Source organism: Genypterus blacodes, unplaced genomic scaffold (assembly GCF_046128005.1).
Source record: "Genypterus blacodes isolate CSIRO-AG114 ecotype Tasmania unplaced genomic scaffold, CSIRO-AGI_Gbla_v1 ptg000012l_1, whole genome shotgun sequence".
NCBI lineage: Eukaryota > Metazoa > Chordata > Actinopteri > Ophidiiformes > Ophidiidae > Genypterus > Genypterus blacodes.
In genome coordinates, this window is record NW_027466826.1 from 4,352,360 (window position 1) to 4,375,090 (window position 22,731).

Genomic DNA, 22,731 nt, shown 5'->3' on the forward strand with positions numbered 1-22,731 from the left:
GAAAATACTTACTGTGCCCTGCTCTTAGAGAGGCAGGTGATCTGTGGATAGCAATAGGCACAATATGGTGACGCTTGTTTCCATGGGAGAGGTGAATTTGGTGGAGATTCTCCACAGCACCTGGTTCTGACCCTGCCACAAAGCCCAGAGCCAGGGCAGTGAGACACAAGGCCAGGCGGGTGACTGAACATGGATTCCAGTTTATGGGCTCTCCGGTGGGCCTTGGGGGAATAATCTGTGTCCTCCAGCCTCCAAACATTTTCCCTGAGGGGCCAGAAGAGGCTTCTGTTCAAGGTGGAACCTCAGCGAGCCTCACAGCCCATACTTCTCACTTTGCAAAATCTCACAATGGCCAAAAGACTCTCACAAAGATCCACAGAAAAAACGGCAAAAGGGACAACGCAGAAAATGTAGATTGTGGTAAAGGAAAAGAAAAAGCTCGTGCTGCTCTCCAGCGAGTCAGGAAATCCACACCAGCACACAGGGAGGTAAAGGAGTACCACAAATCATCATGCAAGAAGAATCAAAAGCATTCACTCAAGAAATGAGGGCAGCCCCAAACAGCGTCGGAGAACTCCCAGCTTACTCCAATTCCCCTGTTACCTCAATCCTCTCTCTCTTTCTGTTTCTCTGTCACAAAAAGAAATACAACTACCCACGGAAAGCAGTTCATACTCCCAAAAAAGCAATTGCCAAGAAAAGAAGAAAGGCAACAACTTCAAAGGAAATTGATAGCACCTGTACAAAGTGCACTTCTTCAGGAAACCAAAATAGATGTTTGGAGTTTCCCTCCTTTGCTTCCTCCAGTGGTCTCAAACGGCGTCCAGAAGGATGGGAACATAGTTAAATCCGAGTCTCATTTGCATGTGTCGGACAGCGGCAGCAGCGCACAGGAGACGCCGGGATTGCACCTGTAAGTTGCGCCAAGTCGCGTGCCCATTCCCCATCTGGAGATCTCTCTCCTCTCAAATGAGAGCGAGTGCGAGCAGCGGCGGCGGTACCTGAGAGAGCAGCTCTGGGCAGGAACACACGCTCGCACACGCACACATGCATGCAGCTTTCGGCAGCGCAGTTCAAGAAGATGTGCGCAAGAGGAAGAGGGGAGAGAGGAGGAGGAGGAGGAGGAGGAGAGAGGGAGGGAGGGAGGGAGGGAGGGGGAGCCACCACAGCGAGCTAGGAAGCAGGAGGGAGAGTGGCTATGCAAATGGGCAGCATCCACACAGCGAATCACTGGAGCCTGAGTGCATTGCAGAGGAAGAGCCTATTTACAGGGAATGGGAGGAATAGAAGCGATGTCCCCCAGCTCTGATTCCTTTCACAGCCCCTCTCCCCTCTCCATGTTCACTCTTTTACAATCCACCTCTTCTGTGTGTACGCTGATGTGTAGTAAATGGAAGAGAGAAAACAACAGGAAACGCAGAGGGACACGCTTGATTCATTTCAACTGTGTCTACTTTTATCACCATCATTTCCCCTGGTTCCTCCTCTTATTCTCTCTTCCTCTGTCTTTCCCTTTCTGTTTTATGCTCTCATTTCCATTCCTCTTCCCTTTCTTTCCTTCCCTGTACACTCGTGGAGGTGTATGAGAATAGTTCTGCAGAGACAAAGAATTCCAGCCTATTCCTTGTCTCTCCATGCTCCTGGAAAAAAAAACGTCTTTCTCAAGCTCACCGGACGCTGCAGTCTATCACTTGCAAGATGTAAGAGAGTGATGATGCTGCAGCTCACATAGGCAGCTCTTTCTCACCAACATATGCGCAAGGAGACACACACAAACTCACACACGCACGCACACACACACACACACACAAACAAAGCTTGCACAGTGCCAGAGCTGGCAGATGAGCGCTGTCCAGAGAGAGGGTGCTGAATCTGGGCAACACTGCTTCTTCGCCTGTTAATAAAAGACAATTCCTCACAAGAGAGGAAATGCTGATCGCAGAGTCGGTGTGAAGCACCCGGTTATTGCCATGTAGAAACATGTGGACATAAAAGCCCTGCTGATAAATACAAACCAGTTCAGCCGAGAAGTGCACTTGTGCTTGTATTTGTGCTTGTGCTTGTGTTGTGCGTTTGGGGTTCAGGGCTGGAGAGCACAAAGCTGAGCTGCAGCGAGCCTGACTCTGTTTACACAGCAAGCCATTCAACACCGTGTACACTTTGAATAAACTGCACAAGACATCTATATGGTTTCCAAGCAATTCATAAGCATTTCATCTGCAAAACAAGACGACACAAAGGAAAATGTCCGTGTTCACTTTGTGATTCACTTCAATCACTTTACTGTGTACTAAAGGACTAACAAAACTTTCAAACCAAGCCGGCAGAAATCTAGCGCAGAATTGGAAATATTATAAACTATAACAGAAGCTGCAGCATTTTGACTGTATAATTAACGTAAAGCACAGAATGAGTACAGGCACTGAGTTCAACTTTCCCATCTCACATGGGGACAGATGATTAGAATTCCTCTTATATCTGATCGTGTGTTGCAATATTGTTCTATAAAGACACTGAGCCATGCCAACAGATGCTGCATACATTAGGAAAAAAAAGTGTTGCTCTCACCTTGTGGAATCTCAATAACTTGGTGCAGCCACCTGGTACTGAAACGTCAGCGGCATGGAACCGCAGCTCTGTTCTCATTTTGCAGTGGCGAAAGGGAAAGCTGCTGTTGAATGTGTTTACACTTTTATAATTATCGGCAGAGCAATCTGCATAATTACACCTAATAAGGCAGTCTATCAGGGCGGCTTGCCAAGGACAACAATCTGACTCACGATGTCCTCTTGAAGACTTTTACAGGAGAACAAAATGAGACCCTAAATGAGAAAAGTTTAAATTGGGTTAGATAAAATGTAATGTGTGTGCAAATGATCAAAAAAGGGTTCACAGTTTGTGTTTGGGTGTTAATCCAAACGCCTGTGTTAGTGCGCATCACCTTAAGTTAAAGACATCAGTGGGTGAGGCGATACCTTTTTCAGGTTTATCATTGGTTGCTTGTTCATTTGTGCCCCCAAGTGGCGGATTTGGGAAGTGCACAAGGAGCTTTATCACAGTCACCAGCCTGTGCTACTGCATGTATTAGAAAAGCAAATCAATACAGTGTATTGGACATCATCTATGGCGTGATTGTTGACACAAAGCCTGAGTAAACACCATCACACCTCTCTACTCCACTCTAATTAGAAGAAGGAGTCGTGGTTAATGCACCGTTCCCGTCAAATGATCGGTTATTCTTATCAGGACATACCGTACTGCGTCACCTCACGCACACCTCAGTCCAGTCAGCTCATTCTTTAGCTGGTTAAATTTGGATCCAATCATGTCCAGAGACAAGTTGGCTAAGTGGAGGATGACAGCAGGGAGGCAGAGGGCCGGGCAGATAGCTTTAAGGAAAGTGGTAACCACAGTTAAATCCATGAAGTCAATATCTGGACCCAATCCAAGCGTGACCATGACACTGTGGTTAATGTTTTCATCTGTTTCATCCACACAAAGGTGCTTACAGGCCCTGGAAACAAAATAAGAAGAAAATCCTTTTCCACAACAAAAACTAGACAATAAAATATTCTTTTACTTCCTCTTGTGTTCTGACTCTTGCTCCTCTTGGCAAGGTGTCATCCTGACAGAAAGCCAAAAGCAGCCCTTCTTTATTTCTTCATGAGACCCAGAGGATGTTGTGAGTCTCTGCAGGACGGGCTGCTTTAAACACATTTTTCCTCCATTTGAACTTTGTTTTGTTTTCAGGTAAAGCCACAGATTGAAGCAAAGTGTAGATAACTGGAAATCAAACAAGGGGAAAGGTGTTAAAACTGTTGGAAAAGTATATTTCCTAAACTAAGTGATCAGAGAGAGAAGAAATTGGTTTTCAGAGTAATAGTCCCTTGGAGGGCAGGAAACTATAAAGGAAGAGTAGTGGCTGTTACTCACTTAAGACTGTGGCCACAGTGCACTGAGCTGATGAGATGATTTTGGAGGGTCGTAGAGAGAGAGTGGGAGGATGGAACAGATTGGTGGATTTAAGAGTCCTTGACCAGATTAAGTAGGACCTCTAAATCATTTAAAGGGCCATCGGGCAATGCTTCGGACTCTAATTCTATTCCAACGGAATGCTCTCACACCGCATGTGTGTTTCATTTGAAGGCCCTAATTCAAAGTAATTATACATAATTTTCCGTTTTGTTTTCATGTGCATCCATCTCCGTTTTGGATTTTTCGTACATCGTGGTGGATCTGACATTCTTCTGCTTGAGTATGTGGAAGTATTGCGAGGATCATTTCAGCCCAGAATGTGGCAGGATGTTTACTTTTTCTTTGTTCTCAAAAAAGAAGAGATGTTTTGAGGTAAACAAACATTCAAAGACAACGGCAGAGGAGGCAAGGAAAAGGATCACCTGAGTTTGTATTTAGACTCAATCATTAAAAACTCGGTATAGCTACAGCAAAAAGACAGATCTGTGTGTGCCGACTCTGCAGTCACTTCTGTGCATTCTGCTCTCTGCTGGAACGACGAGCTTCACAAATGCGCAATAGTTTCGATTTCTGCAGGAAGAGGCTACATTACATTCGCACCTTGCCTGTGCAAATGCGACTAGGGACTGACTTCTTCACACAACCTCTCCTAACCAGAGGTCCAAAGTCCAAAGAGCCCAAACAGTTGTAAACAGGCAATGGAACAGTCAACCTGCATTACATACAATGTCCCACTGTCATCACAACGCCATGGCAACAGGCACTAATAGCACAAATAACATACTAATGACAACAGTAAATGACATACATAAAGCTGATCTGAGCTCTTCATACAACAGAGTGATGGAAGTCTTGAACATGTACATCCAAACCCGCTTCACAAACACTATGTAGGGCAGACAAGCACACAACGCAGTGATGTCAGTGTGTACAAGCGCACAGAAATAGAAACACAATGTCATTTTGGTCATTCCAAAATGTGACATAATAGGAACAGATGTGTCAAAGGAGACAACACTATACAAACAACAACATCTGCGTTCCAACACAGACGAAAGCCAGAGTGCCGATAGTGTTTGTATTTGCTGCCGAGGTCATATCAATATATTTGTTGGTTTCACGTTCATCTCTGCCTCAACATCACTTGCTGCTCTCACGCGGCCAAGCCTTCACCCATAGGTCTCCTCTTTAAATGCTGGTGTGAAAGAGTACCGTGTGGACTGTTGTGACACTTGTAATTTGAAATAAATACAGCATAGCAAGCTTGTAAGCAAAGAAAAATGCTGCAAAATGCATCAACCGTAAAGCTATGCACTCAAGCAAGCTGGGGTGAATACATAAATAACACCACTTCAGCTGATAAAACAGCCTTCTAATAGGGAATAATAACCATTTAGAGTGGGAGATCAGCAAAAAGCAATGCATGGTGCTGTGATGGAAGGGCATAATTGTCACCAAAACACCCCCAGCATTAATTCTCATTCATTTTGTATACAATTATCCCCGTAGATTTAATTTCTGATACACAATTTCTTGTCATGTTCCTTTTTTGGGGTGTGGGGGTGATTACAGATGTACTTCCAAATGTAGATATGTAAGCTCAGAGTCAATATAATGCAGGAAAGGTTCCTCACACTGAGGTAGGTGCTGTCAAAAACACACATGGACATACTGTAGATGAAAGCATCTATATGCTAATGCAAACACAGTGCAACGATAAAGCTCTTCATTTCTATTGATCTACTTAGACTAAGAGAAATAACAGTCAAAAACCCTTGTACATAAGGTAAAGAAAGGTTTTCTGTGTGTGTGTTTCAGTTTGAACAGGTGAAGGACAGACTCCTACAATCCAGCTAGTAGGACAATAACTGAGAAAGAATTAATCAAGAAGCCAATTTCTCCAGAGCCTCTTTTCTCCTTTTGAATGAAAACAAAAAAGAATCTATTGTCCTTGCAGTGGGCCGTTACATCAAGTGAAGGACAAATCTCAAATAGAGACAACCGATGTTATGGTTCAAAATTGATATGTTACATATGGAACAAAAAGTTTGCCTTCTTTTCTACAAGGGATCCATCCATCCATCCATCCATCCATTCACCCATTCCTTCCTTCGTTCCTTCATTCATACATTCATCCATCGTGTATTTCTGATTGTGTTCCAAGTGTGTTTGGTATGCTACTGCACCTGCTTCAGACGCTCATTTCACAGTCCCCTCCACTTTACTCCCTTGGAACGTAAATTGAAAATAAAGAAATAACTCCATTTGGAAATATATGGAGTGAAATGGAAAAATATGTTGTAAATTATGCCTCATCGTGAAACATGCTTATTGAATTCTGTAGTAGGGATTTATGTTCCTGTGCTGACGGAAGGAAAACAAGTTCCAGTTGGAATACAAGCAGGAGAGCCTGTTGAGATTCTAGTTGATGATTTTAGCAATGGTCAATCAGCTTCGCGTGCTAATTCATACATTCAGGGTTTATTGAATCTTTTCTTTCAAGACAGTGGAGGTCTCAAATCACCATTCCTCCCTGTTGTCCTTTGATTATCACTTGACATTTAAGATTGGGAGGGGGAGTTGACTTTTGCCCCTGAAAGGTGTCCACGACGTAAGGATGGCGCAGATATAGGATATCAAATGGCCACAGAGTGATGGCTTATTGTCAGGCTAAAGAGGTAGAGGAAGCATGCTTTTTAAAGGAGAGGCTTCGATGAGAATCTCTTAAAGGGAAGGACTTGAGAACAGCTGTGTTTAGGCAAACAAGCGAAAGTAGCTGTTGCAATGTAACTGTTGCCTTTCAATAGTGTTGCCAAGGACACACCAAGCACGCCGTGTTGCAACTGGGCAAAGCAGCTTTACTGGTGAGAGGATTTTAATGTCATAATCCACCCTCTCTTTGTCAAGTAACAGGAGACGAGACAAACCTTACCACTGGAGCCAATCCTCTCAATCCAACTTCCACTATGATGGGAGGTGTCTAATCTGAGGGTTTACACGGTCTGTGCTGCGTCATTGGATTTGCAGGAGCCAAAGAATTGGATTGGATAGAAGTAGAAGGTTTGCCTTGAGAGCAACGAGAGAATACCTGGCATCCCGATTCCTTGGACATTGAAGAGGGATGCCAAAACTAGTGTCAAACTGTTTCAAACTAGTGGTGCTGTTTACATTGAATTTACATTTTTCATATTTAATTAAATGCCAAAAATGGATTATTATCAATGTTAACATGTTATTTCAACCTGTAAAGCCATGTTGGTGAATATGTCGATATGATTTTTCATTGTGTCACGTAAAGTCAAGCAGCTTGTTTGTTTGTTTGAGATTTGTGCCACAGTTCTCCCGAGTGTCATGTTCAATAGTCTGAGTTTACAAGAGTGGTGGGGGGGTTGGGAAGGGGATTAACCATGTCAGTTTTTCACCCCGGCAGGCTGCTTTATCAGTTGCTCTGTCTTCCAGTCAACAATTTAATTGGTGTTGTGCTGTGGAAAAGCAACAGTTTCCTATGTCCGATCAACATCGTCGCCCCCAGAAGGGCTACAATTACACACCTCACAGCATATGGAATTAGAGACATCGTGATGAGATTTGAGAACAATTCTGTCAGAGGATTTGATCCTGTCCCTACTTGATGCTTGTGTGTTTCCTTCTGGAGTCATAATTCTTATTTTACTTTCGAGTAAATTTGAATTCCTTTTGCCATCCAAAAAAGCTGCACTGCAAAAGAAAAGCTCTTGTTGTAGTTTTGTACTCATTTCTTAACAGATCAATCAAAAAAAAAGGAGGGGAGATATTACAGTACATATTTTAGCATTCCAGTGGACTCCATATTTGAGGTCTTGATTCTAATGTGATCAATCAACAAAGTCCTTCGCATTCATAAAACACAGCTTTCCAGGCCTTGTTTATTTATTAATATGCTTGGCAGAAATACCAAGCCATGGATTACTGAGCACTCACACTCAGAACTAAATTCCTGTAGTTCATGGAAAACTTGTACTCCTGTTTGCCTCGACGGAGACGCAAGTTTGTGCTGTTGAGGAGGTTCCAAACCTCAGTTACACCTCATGATCAGCATTTGGGATTTATCTAGCAATCCATCCATCTGCCACAGATCTCTGCTCCTCCATACTAATGTCAGTGAGACAGCCGAAAGCCAAGGGCGCATCACACAACAAGCAAACGTCTGATTTTGCATGCTCAGAGCAGCATGTCATGTTTTACAGAGTGAACTACTCAGATTATCGCATTTACACGCACGTGATGGACGACCTGAGACGATTAAAGGTGTTAAGACATTCTACACCAAACTCTCACGGCGCTTTGCTCGGTCAAAGTTACAATCATGTTACAGCATTCTCAGCGGGATAAAAAAAGGAGACCTGGTTTCCATGCCAACCTCCTTAAGTCATATAAAGCCACAACTTCCTGGCACAGAAACCTATTTAAATCAGACGCGCAATCTGCATTAAAAAAACATTTAAAATAATGGATTACACCAGATAGAGACCGTTTATATTTATGTGAGAAGTGATGACCTGTGGGAGGGAGAGAAAGTTAAAGTGAAAGAGGAACAAAAACTGAACAAATAAGTATTCATGTTATGAGAATGCACAAGAAATATCGGAGTCCGTGCCAATGTGGAATTTGTGTGGAAAATTCACATGTTTTTCTAACGCTTCAGGCACTGATATTAAACTGCATAATAGACATGACAGCTTTGGTGCATATGAAGACCCACACACTGAGTAGGTGGACTCATCATGATTGACATAAAATGGTATAATAAATCTCTCAGCGGATAAAGCATCGCTAGCCTGTCCTTGTCTTTCAAAGCTAGTAGCTCGAGTTTGTAAGCGCTTTGTCAGAGGAAGAAGCTGAAATGTTGAAAAAAAATGAAATGTCATGTTCTACAATGGCTGTTCCAAAGAAAATAAAGGTTGACACTTGACAAGATCAGTTTGATGGGTTTTCAGTGAAATAGTGGCCTATTTTGGAATGAAGGGTTTCCACGCTGCTAAGGAACTTATTCAAATATTGTACCGTGGTCTCCTTAGCTATCAACCTGCGAAAGACGAAGAATAAAGACTCCTTTCATTGATTCCACTTACCGAAATGAGGATTTGTGGTAGAATTCATGGCGAATTTATGCAGAGTTACGATCAGACAGCCTCTGCGATTATTACAACTCACATGAGATCCTTGTTTTTTTGAGCATCCTTAGTATGAAACAGAACAAAAAATGTCTAAATAAATGCCTGATTTCCTGTTTAAACATCATCCTAACCATTTATCAATTTTAGATGCAGTCATAACATATGATCAGTATCTGTAGGGACGACAAATCATTTAAAACAAGTCAACAGCTGCTTTAACAACAGAGGAGTTAAACTCTTGAGTGGATGTGCTGTGATGCTCATGTGTCCACATTTGGGAAATGATTACTGAAGTGAATACGCAGACGCGCTTAAGGCAGCTACTCTCATATCTTAAGGCACAATGGCGGCTTAAAGCTAGGCCAAGCGTTCTTTACACACCGAAGCCCAAATATTTCAGACCCAGAGATTTATTTCACTGAGATGCATTAACAGCGGGCCACATCCAGGCCAAAGAAGACATTAGTTCCGTATGACAGCAGGCTTCTTAGTCCAGTATCTCATCTCCTGCATGTGAGTGTGTATTGTATGTGTGTGGGTGTACTGTATGTCAGCACGAGTGTTTATCTGCACTGTAAATACAGAGGACAGTAATGGGCTGAAACGCTTGAACCATATTTCTCTATTTTTTTATAAATATGGATGTTGTATGAATCATCTTTGCGCACCCAAGCCAATACACAATATGTCATAAATAATGTAGTATATAAGTAGCCATATGTCGCCTATAACTCATGCTTTTCTAATATCAGTAGCTGATGTATAGGTAAAGACTTAAAGAGAAAATTGTCACCACTTTGCCAGCCAATATGTTTTTTTGGAAAAACACAACTGGGCCACGTCTTCAACCTCTCATATTTCAAATGCATTACTGTAAATATCAACATTGGTTGTTCCCAGTTCAAGAACGTTTCAAATTCAAATGTTATTTCTTAAAAAAAGACGTAATAATCTTGTCACGAACATGTCAGGGCCGTGGGTTCATGATGTATGACCGAATGCAGTCCCTGTGTTGCAAAAGAAAGGGAGAGGAGATGACAGAAATAGGACCAATTTCCTTTCTTCTATATCTGCTTAGGACAAGCCAGTCTCGTCAATGGCAGACCGCACAGTGGATAAGCAGCAGGGGGTCCAGACAGCCTATTCTCGTGGTACAAAGACAGCAGAATGAGCATTGACTCAGACACATCAGAAATGAAGTGAGTGGGGGTTTGTCTCTACCCCCTTGAGCAATCGGCAGTATAGAGATTGGACCCACACACACACAACAACCCCCATTGTTGATACAATATTGACATGGTGCTAATAGCTCTGGCTGTAGGCCTGGGTGCACGTTCAACCAGGCGAGCTGAAAGTTGCGTGAAGGCGACGCATGACCCTCACTGGAGCCTCTCCACGACCCAATTTAGCTTAGCAGCAGACAGTCTGTTTGTCTCTGTGCATTACATTCAGTCTAACCCAGCCAAACTTCCCCAGGAGCTCCAAATTCAAGCTTTAGTCTCATTCATAGACACACACACACACACAACACACACACCCCCCGCCAGCATCTCAATGGAAACTAGAACACTTTATCAATTCCCAATGGACATTATAGTTAAGACCCTGATGTGTAATGGCTACATTTATTCACTGCCATCTCAAATAAGCACTTGTGAGGTTCTGCTTGTGGTTGATTACTTGAGCTTTCTAGTTATATTCTGCCACGTTGAGCAATATGTGTTCCACTTGCCAGATAATTTCAACTAGCACCAAAAACTTTACAGCTTATAGAGATTCACTCCACTCCTTAAACCTTTATAATTTACATACACAATGGATAAATCTGACTCATTTTGGTCGGGGGTCAGGGTTGTGTGTTTTACCATTTGCATTTAATGTAGGAACCCGACGGGGGAACATTTGGTTCTTAAAATAGAAAATGTTGACTTTGTCGTTTGCAGTCTATCAAAAGTACGAGCAGATGGTGGAGTTAAAACACGGAGGTATGGTGAAGAGAAGATTTAATTAGTGTTTTGATGTCAATGTCAAACTCTTTTCTGAAGGGAAAGTTGTGCTTTTTCTGAAGAGTTGAAATATTGTTGTTTTGATATAATAAGCCAAAATACGTTGGTGTGAAAAACAAAATGATGGTTGACAAGCACAAATGTTTACTGTGTACTTACTTTACTTGAGGGAGAATTCACACTTTTACCCTAATTTCTCTAATTCCTTTAAACTTTCCTTCCTTCAAGTATCCCTACCTTCTGTTTCCTCTTACTCCCTTCTTCTGCATCTTCCCTTTCCTTGATTTGTTTTCTTCTTCCCTCCAAAGCTTCTTTCTATTTTCTTCTATGTTCTTCCACAAGGCTTTAAATCCTTTATGTCCCCTTTCCTCTGTGTCCCTTCCTTCCTTTCCCTTTGTGATTCCTTTACTTGTTCAACTGAATTGAATCCTGTGAGGCTAAATCCTTATAAGTCCAATTTTGGTTAAACTAATTAATTCACCACTCTGAAAGGAATAACTGTCTATAATATTGAGTTAATTTCAGTATATACTGTTAAAACAATGTAAACATTTCATAAAGGAAATCCTAAATCTAAAGGTAAATGCACGACAATTGAAATAAATTAAACAATGCCGTCTATATCTAAAGCACGCTGGTAATGTGTGTACAATTTGTCAAAGTAGAAAGAGATATGTGTCAAGATCCACGTTGAGTAAAGCCCGTACAGCAATATACAGAGCTCTGGTCAACACGCTCAGAAAGAGAAGATGGCGAAGTACAATCAGACATAAAATCAATCCCCTTATGATTTGTGAGTGACAGCTGTGCAGCACATCCTGGCTCTACACGTTACAGCACCAGGGGCTGTGAAATGGATTTTTTTCCCTCTTCTACGAGTAAATGCAGCGTACACACACACTACACACACTACCCACTGGAGAAATAGTGCAGTGAGCTCCACATGTGGGTCACTTTCACCAAGGCCGATTGCTCTGTGGTAAAATTGTCTGCATTTCAGCTTATGCAAATATATGTATCTGGTAAAATGTGATATTTTCCCCTGAGATGTTTCTTTCGATCTCTTCACAGCCCCCCCCCCCCCGTCTATCCCCATGACAATCCATCAGCACAGATAAAACCAACCATTTCCAGCTTCTGTTTCCTACACATAGATTTATTTTGGCAGAGTGAGACTGCGTTTGCATTACGGAGGACTGGTTGAGTTCTTAGAGAGAAGAAATTCTTGGATGGTGTGGTTTTTTTTTTTACATATTCAGTCCTCTGGGCCTGTATATGGATCTATCGTGTTGTTTTGTAGGGTCAGCGGGAATAATGAGACCGGCTCCAGCAACGAGTCACAGCAGGTATATGAAATATAATTTATGCGTGTTTGTCTCTGCTGTTCTCCCAGCTCTGTAAATGAGCTCTGCGGATGAATATGGATGTTCCCTTTAACGCAAAGGCTGAGTTCACAAGGAGTTCGGCATCAAAAACTATCCCTCAGCACCTCCAGCGTAACCCTGCTCCTCGGCTGATCCACACACGGCTGGCGGAATAAAAAAGGAGAGTAAAAGGGAGCAGAAGAGGGCTCGGATAAGGATGTGCTGCACTCAAGCTCACATCTCGTGGACAGAAGAATCCTTTTAGTGTTATCATAGCCAGCAAATATGTACCGAATATAAGGCTACAAAGGAAGTGCTAACAAAAAAGAAGGGTCTTATCGGGCTGGTAGAAGTGACACAGAATGCATTAACATTTATGGTCCACCATCCTCTGCTTTTGTGTCATTTCCAGCTTGTTCAGTCTGTCCTTTTTCTCCTCAATGCAGTTCAGCACTTTGCTTATTCACCCCCTCACTGTGTGAACCTCAGCAGAAGAACATAATGACCAAACTGAAACCCCCTGTGCATATTTTGCATGAAAAGTAGCCTGCTTTATGAAGGTGGAGCAAGCATTAGCCTACTTCTCTCCGCAGCTAAGCTTAATGAGAAAACAGTCCCTCATTGCAAATCACCACTTGACTGTCTTTAGAAGAGATTTATATCATATAACCCTAAAGTTGCACCATGAGGTTCAAAATGTGTACGCCTTAAGATCATCCTGGCAACATTTCTCATCTTTGTTCTTAATATATAGGTTTTTTTGGATCATTTCAGTTGGTGTTGATGTTTTATTTAGCAACATTTTCCTCCCACTAGTGTGTCATGTCTCAAACTTTAATGAACTTTATTAATCAGTCAGCCAGGTGACACAAATGTGGAATTTACCGACCTACAAAGTCTCTAATATAATTCCCGAGGGTTGAACATAAAAAGCTTTCAACTCCCTCAGTGAATACAACAACTATTCATAACAGAGGCGCTGAAGTAATGGTTTAGTCTAGATTTGCTCTAATTAACAAAGTTGCGACATATCAGTCACAAGTTACAATACAATGTACATGTGTAGTAGCCTTTGATTTAGTTTTATGCGTGCTTTAAGGGGCTATGTAACTGGAGCCTTGAGTCTTTCTTGAATTATCAGATTAAGCAACTAAAGCTCATAACTATGACAAATGAAGTTAATCATTAGAGTGGATTGGGAGGCACAAAAGGAAACCCATAATATGACCTGCCAACAACAACTTGTATGGTATTCCACAGCAAAACAAGCAATCAGCCTGACTGTATACAAATCATTTACCACTGCAGAACAATCGTATTGTAACAAACTATAAATGCCGTGGACTAAACTATAGACCGGACACAGAGATCTGCCAACCACGGTAAGAGTGCCGTGTCAAATTGTGACAGGTGGATACGGTCAACAGTGAAAGAAATGCACAACTGAGTCAAACCCATTAGTTCTAAATTCATGCCATATACCCAGATAAACACATTCATAAAGAACAAGACCAGCAAGAGAACATTTTGGTTAGTGGCTATCAGCGTTGTTCAACAGCTTTACAGCCAGGACCTAAAATTATCTGTTTTCACACTGTGTGCACAGCAAGGGTGCATCAAGGTGGAGTATAAATGGATGGATGTGTTTTTGCACATAACATAGGAAACTTCACAATATGTCCCCGTTACATTAAATGAAAAAGAAAGAGATCTGTGGCCAATTAGGATTTATACTTTTAGTTGGAATTTGGTCCAAGCTGGCTCTGATTTGGCAACGATGCCGGCCACCTCATTCTTAGAACAGTTTTAAATAAACGAGGAAGCTGAATCCTACCATCATTGCACAGTGGTCCTCCGAATGTTGTCATGCTGCAGTCACAGCTGAAGCCTTCCCACTGCTGAAGACACACACCCTGGTTGGCACACGAGTCCTCTTGGCACGTCGTGCTGGGGCCTTAGTGTGGACACAAACAGCAACTGGGTAAGCAGACTGTTACAGAACAAGGCAAGAATCTGCAGCTCCATGCACTGAAATTGAGTGTCACACACATCATACAGATAATATGCTTGTGCAAATCTATGTACACACAGAACCAATCCACATATGCTATGCAAATACACTGACAATTATGCTGTATTAACTCAGCGCTGGGTTCTATTCAACTTTCTACAAATAGTATTACAATGTAAACTTGTAATTTCCCTCTCTGAATCCTGTATTCATTAATTTGTAGACATTTTTATATTAAAAGACTCATCAAAATAACATAATGTACATACAGAAACAGCATTAAAACATTCTTGAGAAGCACTGAAAACTCAAATACATATATGTGTTTTGTATCTTTGGGTTAAGAATGATTAATATTTCACGATAAGCAAAAAACATTTGCATGAGGTGTGAAGCAGCCTGCATTTTAATCCTGTCAACATGAAGAAGCTCAATCGTATTTACACCTTTACTTCAAATGTGCTTACATCTTTTCTACCTGAAGGCTTTTATTCATCTTTGGCATGGACATTTACAACCGTTTGATTGGAAGTTGGAGTATTGTGTGATAATGATGTGAATCCTGTTACATGATGTGGGCCATGAAGGAGCTCATCAGATAACCTTTCCCAACTCTCAGCTTATTGAGAAAATCCAAATCCTACTACTGCAGATGTACACATTTGGTCATGTCATCAGCATATTAACTAACTGTTTTAAGTGCTTTAACTATATAAATCAAAACATTTATTTTTATCATATGAATTATTTTGGGGTTGCGCTTTAAACTTAATATTAATTGTTACTGAGTGAGTGAATAATAATTTAAATGAGTCTGTGTTGTTCATCTGCTGAATACAGACATGATTAGACTCCCTGCCACATAAACCGATTTCTTATCTTATCTTATTTTATCTTTACACTCCTCTGCATGTAGTGTAGCCACAGCTATTATTCACTCACACAGTAGCTATGGTAACCAGTTAATAGGTTAAGCTTTTACTGCAGCCCACTCAAGGCTGAAAAATCAGCAAATTGTAGCTGACTGCATACAGCTAACCACTTGAAAAAGCAGAATGTTTGGGCAAATTCAATGAGCAGAATGCAAATAAAATAAATATGGATATGACCTGCAAATAACTGCATCCCTTGCTAAATCTGTCACATGAAATCATGCTTGTCCTACAAACAGAAATAATGATGTGCATCATTAGTAGTACATATTAAATATAAACTCATCCATTTACACAAATTTTACTTTGAAGTACATAATTAAATAATTTATTAGCAAGATGACCTTTGTACGACAAGCAGTGAATCTAACTAGCTTGATTTCTTTACTTTTTCCAACTGTTTTCATAATAGCATTAAATAAGGGACTGGGAAAAAAGACACTTATTTCTATAATACATTGAAACTGCTTAAGTCTGATTGCATGCATACAGAAGAAGACACAACTGTTATATGTCATGCAAACTATAACAGACCTTACAAATATAGGAACACAAATCAAAATGATATAACCACAACAAAACACTTTTTATGTGCATTTAAATGCAACATACAGTTTGTGAGTGGACATTAGATCAACAGCCCCATAGCTTTTGATACAGGATGGCAAGAATGCTTGTATTCCTATGGGACTGGATCCCATGTGACAGGTGGGAGAAAGAAGTAGTCTTGTGGCTCAAGGGGAAGTGGTGAGTGGTCAGTGTGGGGGTGTCGAGACTGTGCGGGTTGAGGGTATAGAGGCATTGCAGATGCAAAGGGAAGGGAGATCAGACGATGCGTCAGACACATAAAGCTATCTACCTTGCATGTCAGCATTCATCAATGCAACTTTTGTCAGCAAAAATAATCGGAAAGAAAAAAAGGCAAAGCAAAACCAGCTGTTAGTAAAGCACAAAGATGTCAGCGATGGAGAAACAGAAATGCAGGCTGGAGAGAGAGTGACAATGAGGATTAAAGCAGATGTGTCCTTGGAAAAAACCAAAGAGGGAAGATTGTAAGACAGAAGTGAAGTTGTAAGTGTAACGTATAGGCTAAGGCCTTTACAGTCAAAGATGGAGATTGACAGGATAAATGTTTGTTTTGCAAAGAGTTTCTGACCCTGTCAAAATCTGTTTTTGCATAAATAAAACTAATCATGGAACCAGATGCTTATGTTTTTGTATGTTGTTGTAACACGCAGAAGCAGCATTGCAAAATCTACATTTTGAATATGTCCTCAACTCACCCACTAATAGTAACTGTACACTTCCTACTCACTCCATTGCCGTAGCTGAATACACACGCTATCATGGATGCTGCTGTTAACTGATTCAGTATGGAGCAGTTTATGAAAAAACAGTAACCAATTTGATCATTGTGTAATAGATAGACGGAAAGATGTGTGTAATGTTGGAGCATGAAAAGATCAGAAGTTGAAAAGTGGTGCTGAATGGCAAATTTAAACTAAGTGATGTTGAAAAATAAATCAAATATTGTCTTTGGACGTGGTACACACATTAGACTGGGCAAATAATATTCATGCATGCAACAAAGGCTTCATACATAATTCAAAAGGATTGCTTCTGGCACACTCTCAGATCCAGTAAGCAGGCAAGCACAACAAAATGGGGATAAAATGGGAAATAACAGTGGAAGTACAAATGTGGGCGAGAGAATAACCAGATTATGGCCAAGTGAAACAGAAATGATCGCCTGTGGAGGAGTGTCAGAGTTTGATGCATTCTAACAGACTAACAACTGATTTTATGGATGTTAAATTATATGCCACAGGTTAGCAGCGTGGGTGCCTCAGTGGGTGAGAATTACAGTAAGTGTACGAACAAGTATGAGACGGGGAAGATGATTGGCATGTAGTGGCAGGGTGAAGCAATCGGCTTATAGGAGACTTTTAGGATAATATTAGGAAAGTAAAAGAGCTGCAAAAGTTAATTCATCAAAGAAATCAAAGTAATAATTTGTTCTGTTTCTCCTTAAAATACAAAGTAGAGGAAGCAACAGAGGTTAGTTTTGTCTGTTGAAGGACAAAAGAAGTTTTGTGTCGACAGATGAACGATGAAGCTTCAAAGCCAGGTGTCCAGGGAGATGACTCACCTTCACAGCCTCTCTCGATCTGTCCCACACAGTCCAGGGCATCTGACATTAGGTCTGGGAGCCGCCCATTCAGATCCACTGATGCCAAACAACCTTGGAAACCCTCCTTGGCATGCACCAGCTTGGGCAGTTCCTTATACATCTCCTTCGCCACCCCTCCGATATAAAGGTGTCCTGTAGAGAAAGCAAAAAACACAACAACACTGACCCCTAGTGGAATATCAAATACATTACCTATCTTGTCATATTGAGTGTTCTGTTTTATTGGTTCTTTTTTATCAACAACACTGAGATCTTTTTAACATTCTTACAAGCAAACTATCATGTATAACATTTGGTCCAGTTAGAGGAGTTTTAATGAGGTCATGTGGAAAATTGTTCAAACTAATTTTAATGACTGTGGTTATGCCACATACCTTTTAGGTCCAGGTTTTTGGCTCCTGTGGTTGTCTGGGTGGTGACCTTGGTGTCAATCTTGACAGTGTGAAGGTTGTTGGTGTCCCTGGAGATGATGACATTGTGCCAGTGGTTGTCATTCAGGGGCTTGTTTGAGTTGCCCTTGATCAGGTGGGCTCCATTTCCCAGGTCAGACACATAGTGGAGGTACCTGGAAGAAGGTGAAAACACACAGGAATGCAACTGAGGACCCAGATGGAAGAATGAGAAAAATCAGCGAGATCTTCATCAAAGTATAACAACAACATGTAACAAATTACATAGATAGACAAGACAATATACAGCAGATAGGCATTGCGTATACTGTATGTTCTGGTCTGTGTGTGTGTGTGTGTGTGTGTGTGTGTGCCTACTGCATGTATATATGATAGACAGTTGCTGGCTATGCTAAACATAATAGTATTAAATTGTTTGGTTTACAGGCAATTTATGCTTCACATTTTGTTCACATACATACTTTATTTCCTAATTCATCTGTATTGCTTTAGTGTATTTGTGCCTTTACACAATGCATTACTTGATGCAGTTTAGCAAAAGGAAATGCACCATTGTGTAGCCGTCTCCCTTTAGGGTTTTGTGTGCGTTTCTTCTTCATGAACATTAGACAAAACAGAACAGCCAAAAGCTCTTCCATTAAATATTCTGACACAGCAGAGATAAGAAAAGAATAATAATTCCCATAGTGGTGACATTAAGAGCTGTCAAGAATTATAGTCTGTTTATATGCTGGCACACCATATGAAAGGCTGTCTTATTAAAATTCATAATCCATTTATACGGATAAATACTATGAATAAACATTCTGCTACTCTAAAATCATAGTAAATCAGGCCAGTTTAAAGCTTTTCCATTTATCTCAACAGGACAGGACAACTAAAGCACAATGTGTTTGTGCAAATTAAACAGCCACACCCACAGAAAGTTAAACATAAAGGAGACTCATTTTGATATTGTCATGTTCATTTAGAGGGACTTATCCAAAATAAAGGTTCTGTCATGATACAAATGAATGAAAATAACATAAAATATACAAAAACCTCCACAGAAATGAACTCACCCTTTGACCAACTCTACAACAATGAAGTCGTTACCATCCCCGCTGTTGTACAGGATGAGGCCATCAGACGAGGTGGTTTTAAACTGAAAGAAAAGGTGCATGGAGTAGTAGGCCTGCAGGGTGGTGAGCGTCACATAGCTGGAGCGCGACTTGAAGGTGACGGGGTCAGCGATGATGTTCTTGAAGCCGATCATGGCATTGAGTTCACAGTAATCAATGTCGCCATTTTTGCAGAGGTCTATGTAGGCCATGCCGTTGAAGAGGAGGCTCTGCAGGTGGCCAATGAAGTTAGACGGCACCATGGACATGAAGCGCTTCTCTGTCACAATACCCGTCTCAATGTTATGGAATTCCAGCTGGGTGTGGTCACCTGCCATTTGACCTTTGACCAGCAGAGGGGGGGAAGGAGAAAGATTATTATTTGGGGATGTGACTGTTGAAGAGGCCACGCAATCTGCCCTCTACATAATAACTGCACAGTGAGAACAACATTACAAATAGGAAACAACTTCATTAAAAATATAATACAATATAGAGCCCAAGCCCAGCTGGTATCATCTCTCCATATTAACTTATTAGAGATAATATTGTTGTTGGTACATATGAAACTGTAGCTAGTACATTTTTACATTTCATGCATAATGACACTTTATTTACAGTAATTTTATTTCATACTGACTTGATGGGAAGATATTTTAATTTACTGTTTGCTCTCATTTAAAAAAAAAGTATCCCAACTTAATACAGCAGAAACTCTTAATCAACAAATAAAACTTGATTGCTTTCTACAAATTGGTGCTAACATTATGTATGCTTACCTAACAATTATCATATTCATGTTCTTGCTTGTGGACCTGAGACAGATTTTTGCCCAAACTATATATATACTACACTTTATATATATATATATATATATATATATATATATATATATAAAGTGCATTAGGTCATTCTCCAGATCAGCAAATTTTGAAACATGCCACAACTCGCCAATAAAATTAAGACTAACATACTTAAAATGTTTTGACTGGTCTATAATGGAACATATTTTCTTATCTAGATTATAAGGGCACAAGAAATGTTTTGTAAGAAAAAGCAATAAGGCATTATTCTGTTGGTGGAATGAAGGATGAGATATACCTTCCACAGGTGGCAGACCATCTACAGTCAGTTTCAAACTCTTTCCTCTCCTGTGCACACGTACTGTGTGCCACTCATTATCGTTCAGATTCTGACCCGCAAATATAGTCTCTGGACCTTTGCCTGCAGGACAGTCCAAACAACGGTTAACACACATGCATGCATAGACACACATACTAAGAGAGAGTAGATCAGATACAGAGAGAGAAAAAACAGAAAGGGGAGAAGGAGTGAATGTTGACAGAGAGATAAAACGATCAGGCACAGTTGAGACACAGTTCGTAATTTACAATAAGTCATCATTCTGATTTGCATATTTTGTACTGGTAGCAACATTAAATCATTTCCCTCAAATAAAGAAAAGGGAGGGAATAACACGGGTTTCATTAAAGTATACGAATACAATTCACTTTTTTTTTCCTATAAACATATTTCACTGTCCTACCACTTGATGGCACCAAGTTCCTACCAAAATGCCTGAATAGAGCGCCGCCTAACTGAGCATCATTCTCCATCTTGTTTACCCTCAATAGTGCAACCCAATATTTGATTTCGCTCATCTGCACCACATCAAATGAAATGGAGATACAGAGAGAAATACTTGGATAATGTGAGCAATGTGCACAGCGGAGCAAAGGAAGGTAGGCACCGACGTCTGTGGCAATCCACTCAGCGAATTCACAATGGGATTTACTAGAGGCACATTTGAAACTTTGTGATGATGACGGTGATGTTAACTGGGCAAAGTTAAATTGTATCATTCAACAAAACAAAAATTCATACTATAAAGTGCATATGGCATAGGGATGTAGAAATGTCTTTAAATTGTTCATATGTTATATTCCAATTATTCACTCTAAGACCCTTTGATTAGATCCAAACATAAAAGCCAACAGCCTTTTAAATTAATCACACATAACTAATAGCATTGGTGTAGTTTAGTTAATTTCCTCACTGAATCCTCAAACTTTTGAATATTTCATCAATTGTACAGGAGCTAGCTTCAATGGAGATGTGATAAAGAATTACAAAGAGTTCATCAAATTCAGTCTTAAACACAAGCCAAAGATACCGCAGCATATCAATGTGGTCTAATCTCCAAGACGCGTTCCTCTCCTCTGTTCAGGAGGAGCATAGGCCCAAACGGGGAAACATATCATTTTTTCATGCATTCTTTCTCTCTGTGAAAGAAATCTAAGAAATTCTATAAAGGCCTGATGGTGCACATATAGCAAACAGGCCACTAAGGACGTGCAAGTGTGACAATATCCTCGGGCTGCAGATCTCCTGCCCACTCTGGGGAGCATTTCAGTTTGGGTTCTAGGTTCATTCCACTGAACCCATTTATGGCTATTTATTGCATCCGTTTCTGCCATCTTTAAAGCCCCCAATGCAATGTGTATGCAAATCTGGAGGTGCCAAAGTAGCAGGACACACTCAATCTCTGTGGCACGGTTCTGCTTTGTAAGCACTAAACACAGGGGCAGGATTGAAACCAGACAACTGGTGAGGGATTAAGGAGGGGAGATATGAAATAATGGGATGGAGTTGGACTTGAAAGCACGCTTGATCTCTGCCTTCCATCATCCTGTTCTTGTTGCTCTCCAAGGAGGAAAAAAAGGGAAGGGGAAAAGGGGTCAATCGCATTAAGCAGCACATTCCTGTGCAACATCCACTTCTGCTCGGGCTGCGTTTAAGGTTTCCCCGTCATAATGTTTGTGGGCCAAACTACTGGCTGAACAATTTAGTTTAGTTCAATGCCTGCTGCTCCCTGCCTGCTATATGTCCAGCTTGATGGCGATCTATCTGCAGTGATGGATCTACAGTGATCTCTCATTGCCTCGCTGACTTCGGGCCCAAGGGAACTGAGGAAAAGCATGGTACAGGGCAACATGAAAAGATGTGATTATCCAGTCAATCAGCTCTGGCTGGGTGGATGACAGGCCAAACACTGCCGCTGCCCGCCTGAACACTGTGACTCACCAAGGTGGAGTGAATAGGGATTCTTTGATCATGCAGCGGGCCATCACTGCTGGATTACTATCAACAAAGACATTTAATCCAGCAAACACAGATAGTGAGGATTGGGAGGACATAACAGCACACACCTTAAAGTTCAAGCTCTCAATTATAACTAACTATTTCACACTGTTTGCACTGACATGTATGTAATCTATACTGCTCCATATAAGAAAAGCTGAAATGTTGATAAAATCAAACTGCAATCATTTTACTAAATGTATTTGTGGTAATAACTGCACAACTATATTAGATACTAGATACTAATTCTTCTAACATTCCAAACATTAATCTTATTTCCTATTTCCATCACCACAACCCATAAGTCAAATCACTTATTAACCCCTAGAGTTTGCTACCTAAAGATCCTCATCACAAACACAAATCCACCCAGAATGAAAATATTAATAATTCTTCAACAAGCCTCCGCTAAGAACCCTTAAAGCACATCATCATCATCATCATC

The 22,731-nt window shown here is 40.9% G+C and overlaps 1 protein-coding gene across 1 annotated transcript in view; it reads right to left on the minus strand.

Annotated features, from left to right (window-relative positions):
• Positions 1 to 22,731, minus strand: part of LOC143012559 (neurexin-1a-like) — a 216,299-nt gene that overhangs the window by 92,422 nt on the left and 101,146 nt on the right. Inside the window, 5 exon segments of the mRNA XM_076165749.1 lie at positions 14,336 to 14,455; positions 17,594 to 17,767; positions 18,010 to 18,200; positions 19,107 to 19,488; positions 20,247 to 20,369. Coding sequence (XP_076021864.1) covers positions 14,336 to 14,455; positions 17,594 to 17,767; positions 18,010 to 18,200; positions 19,107 to 19,488; positions 20,247 to 20,369 — 990 coding nt within the window.